Here is a 9,951-nt window from a genome sequence, read left to right on the forward strand (position 1 = left end):
TAACTTTAATTTAGAAGACTGCAAAACTCAAGTGAGCTTCACGAATTTGAAGAGAGAAAAAAATTATGACTAAACTAAAAGGTAAGAAATTATGTCATAGAAAATTGTAAAAATTTATATTTATGGTCATAGAAAGCTGGAGACTTATGTTATAGTTAATAGGTTCTTTTATTACATTATTTTGAATTTAACATCACACCAAAAGAAATCCAATATGTCAGTTTTCATGCCGATTTGATTTGAGTCTTCTTACTCTCTCTACATTTACGTAACATTCTTTCTTTTTTAGTTACTCTAAAAAAGAATGACACGTTTCTATATTTAATAATAATAATTTAAACATTAAAATACCTATTTACCCTTAATAATCTAACTTATAACTTAATAATATAACTTATAACCACACAAGACACAAATTTCAAAGAGTATTAATTTATTTCTTAAATTTCATGTGCAGTCAAATACATCACGTAAAATTGGGATGGATGGAGTAATTTTTTGTGACCACCCCTAATCCTCTTTAGCTGCACTGCGTGAAACCTTTTTTCCTCTCTAATTTGGATACACACAATTTTAAATAAGTAGTAGTACTCCCTCCATCACATATTAGTTGGTTACATTGCTAAAAACATTTGTGTCAAAATATTTATCCATTTACAAAATCAAGATACAATTAGTTAATTTTTTCCTATTTGATCTTTAACATTAATTATTTTTTAAAGTAACTAATATTAATCAGAGTGTAATTTATTTGAGATAAATAAGAGTAATATAGTAAAAATATATTTTTATTTGTGATTTTTTAAAAAGCGTGTAAAAAAAAGCGGTCAATTAATATGGAACGGAGAAAATAGTACTATTACAGGATAACAGGTTGGGATCTGTGCACTAATCATAGTCATTAAGTGCTTAAATCTATTTAGTTGTGTGGGGTCAATGCCAACTCTTTACTCATGTAATGTGGATTGCGCGTGTCGAGGCCACGTGACATGCTATCACAGATGCATTACTCACAAAGTCACAATAAATCACTCTTAATAATTAGATTATTTAAATTCTCAATTGATATTTCTCGATTAAAGTAATTTCTTCAATTACTTATAATATTTTTTTTCAGTAATAACATAATACTATATAAATCGGATTAACATTTTAAATTCAGATTCATTTAAGATAGAAATACTAAGACAAGTTGGCCCCAGTACTATATGCATAAAAAAAATTAGTAGAAAACGTCGACAGTCCATTGAAGTAAATTTCATTTGAACACACGAAATACAATATATTATAATTAAGCATCTGAACATAAAAAATAAAAAAAAGTTCATATAAGAAATTCCATACTACTCTATCCTGACGTGACATAAACAACGTTAATTCCTAACGGAGTTAGCACGTAACAGCCAAAGGAGAACGAACGTGACCTTTAAAACATCTCTCACCAAAGAGAAACAGAGAGAGAGAGAGAGACCCATTTTCTTTTTACTTCTTTTCATATTTAAGGAAGCAATCGAGGCGGGTGTTATTCATCGTGTGCGTTAATCAAGACAAGGCCCTACCATTAATCCCTCAAACAAAAATCACTGTTTTGATCAACCATCATTACGCTTAGGGAATTGAGTAGTTCTGTTTTCATTATTTTCCTAGGAATCTAAACCAGAATTTTGCATTGTCCATCACCAATTCACATTAGAAGCACGTATCTTCCCACTTTTTTTTTTTCCTTCTGGATCTTCATTTTTCGTTGTTCCATTAAAAAATTATGTTCTCTCTTTCATAATTCAGTTGAATTTTGATTCGCAGATTTGGTGGAATAGACCCTGAAGCATCCTGTTTCCGGAAACACGTACAGAATATATATATATCGAGGATTGTTAGGACCAACCTTACTAGTTTGAGATTGAGACGTAGTTATTGTTATATGCCGAATTATTCTCGGGAAACAAGAGCAACTTTCAAGAATGTGCCTCTGAAGATCTGATCCCCTGTTGGAGGCCGATCTGTTTGAAACTAGAAGAGGTTTGGGTTTAAAAAAGTTGAATTACCAAACTTTTGGGAATTCAGTTGAATTCTGCTGTACAGAGTGCAATTTAGTCCTTGTTGTTTCTCAAACACTGAATTCTGGTTTCAATGGAGCTGCCTCAATCCAGGCCTTTTGCAACAGAAGGTAATATTTAAGGTTCTTTGGTTTGTACCAAAAAAATAAATAAATTGAATTTTGAATAGATAATCTGAATTTAGATTTCCATGTATATTTTTATTTGGCAGGGGGGAAAAGGACGCATGATTTTCTTTCACTGTATTCTTCACCTATTGAACAAGATCCAAGACCTTCGCAAGGTAAATCTCCGTACATGCAAGGATTTTTCTTTTCCATTTGAAAAGTCTGTTTTTTTTCTTTTTTTCTTTTTTTCTTTTTTATAACATTGGTTATTCTTTTCGAAATCATATTCTGATTGGAAGTTCGTCTTTTAGTAATTCTATTTGGTGTGCATGTGTTTGTTGCGACTCTATCTTTAAGATATAACTTCGTTTTCCAAACACATTTACGCAATTCTGCTATACTATTCAAAAGAAGGATTCAGTTTTTGACAAATAGTACTATAACTTGTTGTTTAAAATTTATACTCCCTCCGTCCACTTTACCCGTAGTTTTTTTTGCGCTCATTAACAAAAACATTAATAAACACTATGTATAGTTTACTAAGTTACCTTAATGTTTATTGAAAATTGAGCACTAATAAGAAGACTTTAATATAAGCGTATAATTGGAAACCAATACTAATTTTGTTTTGAATTCCTAAAGCAACAATTATTTGGATTATAATTTTTTTTTTTTGTTGTTGCTAAAATGACATTTTAAATGGGATTGAGGGAGTTAGATTTATCTCGTCTACAACTCACATTTGTATTCTGCATTTATGGCGAGTTTAAAATTTTAGACACCGTAGTAAATAATTATTTAGACCATCAGGTCATTCAAACATATCGGTAAACCTCCTTAAAATATGATATTTGAAATCTTGAAAATAAGATATTTTTACATATTTTCTCCTATTTTTGGTTTCGAGCAAACTTATGAGTGTATATATTTGAACCTTTTCTCAAAAATTATATGGGGTTAAATTTAGTAAATGAAAGGAGTTTTGGAACTTTAGATAAATGTGATTTGTGATATAAATTGCGGTGGGCATAGAAGAGGGAAATTATCTGAAATCACTCACGAGTGTGGCAATTTAATACACCCGTGACCATAACGCTGATTTGTTGCATGTGTGGACTTGGGTGGGCCTTGACTGTGATAGGTTGACAATGACTTTTGCGGAATAAGGTAATATCATTGAACGATGAATGGATAGGTTTTTACTTTCTGTTTTTTTTCGATGAACAAAGGTTGGAAGTTGAGGCTTTAGATAGAAGAATTGTATCAGGTAAAGACCAAACCAGGAGAGAATTGTTTATTACTTTAGGCTGTGTTTGGGGCATTCCATTTTGATGTGTTTGAGGAATTCCTTTCTGATGTTTAGTTACTAAAGGGAAAAAATGAATTCCCTCACTCATAAGCACAAGTCATTTTCCATACAATTATTATAAAGTTTTATTCCATATTACTTGCTTCAATTAATTATACATTCAGATATTGATTTTTTATGATTTAAATTGGAGCAATATTATAATAGAACTGGAAAAATTTAGTTTTCTTAAGTAGTGAGTGAAAACGAGAAAAATAAAATTATGGATCAACAGGTAAATTTGTTCATTGCTACTCTACTCTTTTTAGGGGAGTACCTATTTTCTTTCAATCGTTTGGCACCTTTTATTTTTCTCGTCTTTTGTGACATTAATTGAAGGAGTGTATCTGTTGTTCAAATTGAAGCATTAATGCATGACGTATACTGGGATCAGAAAGACCAGACCAATAGGAAACAGGAAATATTTACTTCCCTTTTGATTTGCCTGCACAAGGAGGAGGACAAGTTATTTTTCATCATTGTGCATGATTTTTACATGGATAATAATGTCTTTAAATGCCTTATTTGATTCTCATTTCGACATGGCTGTTGCAGGTGGCTACCTAAAAACTCATGATTTCTTGCAACCTCTGGAACAAGCAAGGAAGACAGTTGGGAAAGAAGAAAATAAAGTTGAGGTAGCTATAGAAAAGCCTCCTTCAGCAGAACACATTCTTCCTGGTGGCATTGGCACCTATAGCATTTCTTATTTGCAGCAAAGGGTTCCAAAGCCAGAAGCAGATACATTTGCTGTTACACAGGCTAGTAGTACTGATAGAGACGATAGAAACTCAAACTGCAGTTCTTACTCGGGCAGTGGTTTCACACTATGGAATGAATCTGCCATAAAAAAGGGAAAGACAGGGAAGGAGAATTTCACTGGAGATAGACATGTTGTTAGAGGTACATTTTCATTTCTTGGTTTCTACATACTCCGTGTCTTTCTTGAAAGTTGAATTTTGTGAAAATGGCAGTCATCTTCCCGATACATATATAGTCTTGCGATAAGAGTCTCCTGGTAACAACCATTTCTGAAAGAAAACTTTAAATGACCTCTCTTTTTCATTCTTTGATTCGATTAAGATCACTATAGTATTGTCCGTGGAGTTAAGCTTGAAGAATTCAGCGCCAGTTAACAATTGTTATGTGCTTCGCAATAGCAGGTGTGAATATTGGAGCAGGGGAACTCACGACCTCATTGGAACGGCAATCACAGTTGTCTTCAAATCATAATCATAACACCGCTACCTTGAGCTCGCTCTCATCTCCTCAGTCAGTGACTTGCCTCCATTCATAAGAATGCTTCTCACATGTCTTGATATTCTGTGCTTATAATTCTAACTCCTCAAATTACTTTGCAGGCAACCATCAGCTATGGAGAACCAGAGTTTCATGCATATGCTAACATCGGCTAAGAATGCACAGGAAGAAGATTATGACGAAGAAGAAGAATTTGTTGTTAAGAAAGAGTCACCTTCACCTTCCAGAGGTTTGTCTTGCATAAGTCTGATAATTGCTTCTCTCAGTACACTGAATTTGCCATCTTTAACAGAAACATAACTACTTGTACAGGCAATTTATCAGTGAAAGTCGATGGAAGAAGCAGTGATCAGAAGCCAAATACTCCACGCTCGAAGCACTCAGCAACAGAGCAAAGAAGAAGAAGCAAGATCAATGACAGGCATGTTTACAAACATAATTTATAGTTTTGAGAAAAGAAAAGAAAAGAAAGTTTTTGATGTATTGACCATTTTTTGGGGGAAGGGGAATGTTGGTATGATCCGAGTATTTATGCATTGACTAGCACCTCTTCATTCTGTTTTTACTGGGCTCTTATTTGAAGCACATCAAGAAGCTCCCTCTGCCTAGATGTCATGTGTTAATTTGACAGTTTTAATTCCTATACTGAACCCATACTAGGTTTTATGTTACCATCGCTCAATTCTGTCAATATTTTATGAAACTTATGCACGGTCGAAATGACTTGTCAATGAAAATTGAACTAATACCTTTGAAACTTCTTATATCAGATTTCTGAAGTTGAGAGAGATCATCCCTCACAGTGACCAGAAGAGAGATAAAGCATCATTCTTGCTTGAGGTACTTGATGTCGTATAAGGTTAAGTACTCTGTTTATCATAAAAACTGTATACCGAATAAGTAAAATTTCTTCTGTAGGTTATTGAATATATTCAATTCCTGCAAGAAAAAGTGCACAAGTATGAGGGATCATATCAAGGCATGGAGAATAAACCTTCAACATTACCATGGGTAAATCCTTGGTCTTTCTCATTGTTTTGCCTACTTTCTTTAGGTCTTTAGTCTTAACTATCCTTGTTTTGAAACGTCATTGGGCTTGGATCTTCACAATAGTTAGGATGAGCGGCTCAATATTTATTTTAATACTAGTGTATACTAAGATGGAAGAGTTGGTCAACAACTGGTAAGTAGGAGATATGTTGTTGTAGTTAGCACATGCTAGATGATTGGAGATCTAGATGTATTTGGAATCTTACCTGGCTTGTGTATGTGCAAAACCATCTATCTAGCTTTCGAAGTAAATAAGGTATCAGTGGGATTTGGCTTTGAAATACGGTGGTTAACTGGTGGAACTCTAATTACATACTGTATATACAGTGATAACGTATACAATCAAAAGGACAGGATACATTTTGTTTCACACTGTAGATAGCATCAAATCCATGTAAGATGCCTATTTCTTAGTGCATTCATCAACGCAATCAGTGATTCTTCTTATTTCATGAAAGCAGAATAAGTTCCATAGATTGGCTCAAGGTTTCATTGATCATTCCCAAGGCACAAACAGTGCATCTAGTCCTGCACTTATACATGCTGCAAAGTTTGACGAGAACAAAATTGGAATCTCTGCTACAGGGCCTGCCAATGTACAGAAACTGGAGCCAATCAGAACTCCAAATGTGAAAGAAAGCAGCCTGCTACCCGAATTAACAAACAAGGCAGCAACACATTGTATGCGGCCAAGCACGTTTCCATTTTGTGGAAATACTAGCATAGCATCGCTACAGTCAATACTGGCACCTGATGCTGGCATGTTGGAATTGAAGTCTCAGTCTCAATTTTCACTAAGCAGACCGAATATGACTAATTATGCTGTTACAAATGACAAGCCAAAAGGTCAAGAGGTGTCTATAGAAAGTGGTACAATCAGCATCTCCAGTGCCTATTCTCAAAGGTTAGAATTCTCTGGTCTGTGTTGTTCTAGCTCATGCATCATTGATGATTTTGTTCTTTTCTTAATTCCTTAACTACACATAATTCTGCACTCTAATCAAAACATTTTCATCATCTTCTGAGTATCGTATTGCTTGTGCTTTCCCTGGATATACTTACTTTAGTAGAGACTTGAGTTAAGTATATGTTGGCGTTGGCAGGTTGTTGAACACATTGAAACAAGCATTGCAGAATTCTGGTGTAGATTTGTCACAAGCCGATATGTCAGTGCAAATTGATCTTGGGAAAAGAGCAAGTGATAGATTAAATGTTTCAACGTCCAATTTTAAGGTATCGTACACTCCTTTTAGGTTCAATAATTTTCGATTACTTCTTAATTCTATAATCAAGCCACAGAAGTAACAACCTTAACTTTGACACAATTCCCAGGGTGACAACATTTCCACAAGCAATCAACCAACTCCACAGTTCGTAGATACAAGCACAAGGGAGGAGTCTGTCCATGCCTTCAAACGGCTCAAAACAAGTTAAAAGCAAATTTAACACTCAAGCATTCTTTTGCAAATGATACAGTTTAAAGTTTTTCCTTCCCCTTCTAATTCTGAAGGGATATTCATGTCTACACCTGGCATAGAAAATCTCCCCTAATCGGAAAATCTCCTCTAATCAGATCGCAGGCCACTGTAAATGTAATTCTTTTTCTTTTCCGCCCCTTTTCCTTTTCGATTGTTTGGCTGCCCAGGATTGTTCCCACTAGAGTTTGAGATTTATTACTTGTAGTGAATTATCAAGAAATTATGTATCATTATTTGAGGCTTCCATGCTCATGTTGAGAAGCCGCTTTTTAATATAAGGCATCCATTCATTCTATCTGAAGTTTCTGGGACATCTTTCTAGAGTATCTTTATATAACGTGATTAGGAAACTTTAATGTAACTTAGTATTTGATTCAATGCAATCATTTTTTATTTTTTTTTTATCTTCTATTTTTATAGTTATTAACTTGCTCCAGAGAAAGGGGTGTGACAGGTTGCTCAGAAGCACAGTATGTAGAATTTTCTTTTGGCCAATCTGCTCAACATATACTAAAATCTTGTTCTCGCAAATCATGAAAAAGTAACAGAGTTGATGTGCCTTTAGGTCTTTGTTATAGGTTACAGGTCTTGTCTTAGGTGAGTTGCTGGGCAAGTAGTGTAGTATCATGTTAGGTTAGAATTTAGAGCAACGTATTGTAGTGGGATTTTGGAACAATAGCTACTGGTTTCGTATGTGAGAAAGCAATGAACAAATTTACAGATATCCCGTGTTTACATAGAACCAATGAATACGTAAGATCTTTCTTATATTTACGCATTTAACACTTATCATGCATGGTTAAAGAATTGAGAAATTGACATAAACAGTTGTCCACCAAAATAATAGCCAGTAAATATATATTTTTGAATATTAATGTATAATATACATAAAATATACTTTTGTCATACATGATAATATGTTTTTCTTATATATATTTGGCTAGTGAATGTAATTATTTTTGGTCGACCGGCCAAATGTTTAAGTTGCCCTAAAGACTATGCAATTTTCTCCTCAATCATTTGAAGAAATTGCACGGTTTCCCTTCAAATGGGCTGGTTTTTATATCTTTCCCTTCAAATTTGAACTTATGCCTGGGGGCATAAGTTTTTTAGGCACAAGGGCCTTCGCAAAAATGTCCTATTTCAGGGGTGGTCTTTAATTTTTTTCCCTTCGGCACTCTAAGTGGCCGAAAATACCCTCGAGATTCTCGGTTCGAACCCCAGCAGAGTATAAAAAAATTTCGCAAGGCAAGATTTCATAGCAAATTATTCCTATTCGGGCAAAAGTTATGCCTTAAGGCATAGTTCTGTAGCATAGTTTCTATGTAAAGTATGCCTTGTACGGCATAGTTTTGTAGAAATTAAATTATACTACAAAACTAGGCATAGTTTCTGCAGTATGCCTTGCGGATTTTTTTTTTTTTTTTTTTTGCCTCTGCTGGGGTTCGAACTCAAATCTCGGGTTTCATAGACCGAAAAATAAGGATACTTTGACCCACAAATTTTCATTCAACGAGAAGTAGGGACAAAATTAAAGACCACCGATTTGAGGGCCAAAAATTAAAGACCAGCTCAAAATAGGAACACAAAAGTGCAAATGACCCCAATGTTTTTCTGTTTGCCAGATTTTACTTGCTCTTGTCGGCCCAATTCAAGAAAGCCCAATTTTTTCTTAGTCCAAGCTATAAACCCAACTTGTTTTGCCGCTTAGCTAATTCTGTTCTCCCGTGAGCTTTGACCACAAGAAATACTAATAAATGATTAAAAAAAAAAAAAAAAATGGAAAAACTTAAAAACAGTGTAAAAAAAAAAAAGAAGCAAGGGGGCGGTTACATTAGTTTATAATTACCCAAGCTTTTTATATACTAGCTAATTCATTCTTACAGGCAAAGCAAAAAATTTCTCGGCAATCTCTATCATACTAGACGGCCAGCACGGGCTCAACATTTTAGATTATAGTGCATTTATGTGTATGTAGTTGTGTTTGAATAGTGATTATGGGGTGCACTTTTTTTTTTTTTTTTTTTTTGGGTTTCACTATTTTTATGCATATAATATATATACATATACTATGTTCAAAATACGATTAATATAACATTATAGTTTGTGCTTTCCGTATCTAAAACTTTATTATATTAGTGTTTTCGAATACAAAGTCCGCACTTTTTTTTTTTTAACATTATATTTTTTTTTAATATGGGGTTCAATTTTTTTTTTTTATATTGCTTGATTTTGTTAATATGGGGTTCATTTTTTTTTTCCCATGAGTTTGGAGATGGTGAGTTCCACTTTTTTTTCTTCCTTTTTTTTTGTTTTTTTTTATATTGCTCGGTGTTATTTAGTATGGGGCCCACCCCTCCACCCCCCTTTCCTTTTTTTTTAAGGGACAACGGACGACGAAGCATGGGTCTAAACCCATGCTTTATATAGTTTCTTCTCTTTTTTATTTTTTATATTGCTTGGTGTTGTTTAGTATGGGGTCCACCCTTTTATGGGGCACTTTTTTTTTGGACATTATTAGAGACTATTTTTATGCATATAATATATATACATATACTATGTTCAAAATACGATTAATATAACATTGTAGTTTGTCTCGTATCTAAAACTTTATTATATTAGCGTTTGCTACGAATACAAAGTCTGCACTT

At 33.9% G+C, this 9,951-nt stretch overlaps 1 protein-coding gene across 5 annotated transcripts; it reads left to right on the top strand.

The window, feature by feature from the left end:
• Positions 1-1,436: 1,436 nt before the first annotated feature.
• Positions 1,437-7,368, top strand: LOC132052349 (transcription factor BIM1-like). Of its 5 annotated transcripts, none has more exons than XM_059443846.1 (12): positions 1,441-2,067; positions 2,114-2,167; positions 2,269-2,340; positions 4,068-4,415; positions 4,673-4,784; positions 4,874-5,001; positions 5,085-5,193; positions 5,543-5,612; positions 5,691-5,783; positions 6,284-6,726; positions 6,926-7,055; positions 7,155-7,367. In XM_059443846.1, the coding sequence occupies exons 2-12, from the start codon at positions 2,131-2,133 to the stop codon at positions 7,254-7,256; spliced, it is 1,644 nt and encodes a 547-aa protein (XP_059299829.1). In that variant the 5' UTR covers positions 1,441-2,067; positions 2,114-2,130; the 3' UTR covers positions 7,257-7,367. The 5 variants fall into 5 exon arrangements, with proteins under 5 accessions (XP_059299832.1, XP_059299831.1, XP_059299829.1 ...); XM_059443845.1 differs by having other exon boundaries at positions 1,442-1,699; positions 1,804-2,167; positions 7,155-7,366; XM_059443848.1 differs by having other exon boundaries at positions 1,439-2,167; positions 5,097-5,193; positions 7,155-7,368.
• Positions 7,369-9,951: the final 2,583 nt, after the last annotated feature.

This window comes from Lycium ferocissimum, chromosome 4 (assembly GCF_029784015.1).
Source record: "Lycium ferocissimum isolate CSIRO_LF1 chromosome 4, AGI_CSIRO_Lferr_CH_V1, whole genome shotgun sequence".
Taxonomy (NCBI): Eukaryota; Viridiplantae; Streptophyta; class Magnoliopsida; order Solanales; family Solanaceae; genus Lycium; species Lycium ferocissimum.

Excerpts from the sequence above, each read along its gene's own strand:
- LOC132052349 (XM_059443846.1), top strand. The coding sequence starts at position 2,131 with ATGGAGCTGCCTCAATCCAGGCCTTTTGCAACAGAAG. Across the intron at positions 2,168-2,268 it reads CAGGCCTTTTGCAACAGAAG|GGGGGAAAAGGACGCATGAT; the intron begins GTAATATTTAAG and ends TTTATTTGGCAG. Across the intron at positions 7,056-7,154 it reads TTTCAACGTCCAATTTTAAG|GGTGACAACATTTCCACAAG; the intron begins GTATCGTACACT and ends CACAATTCCCAG.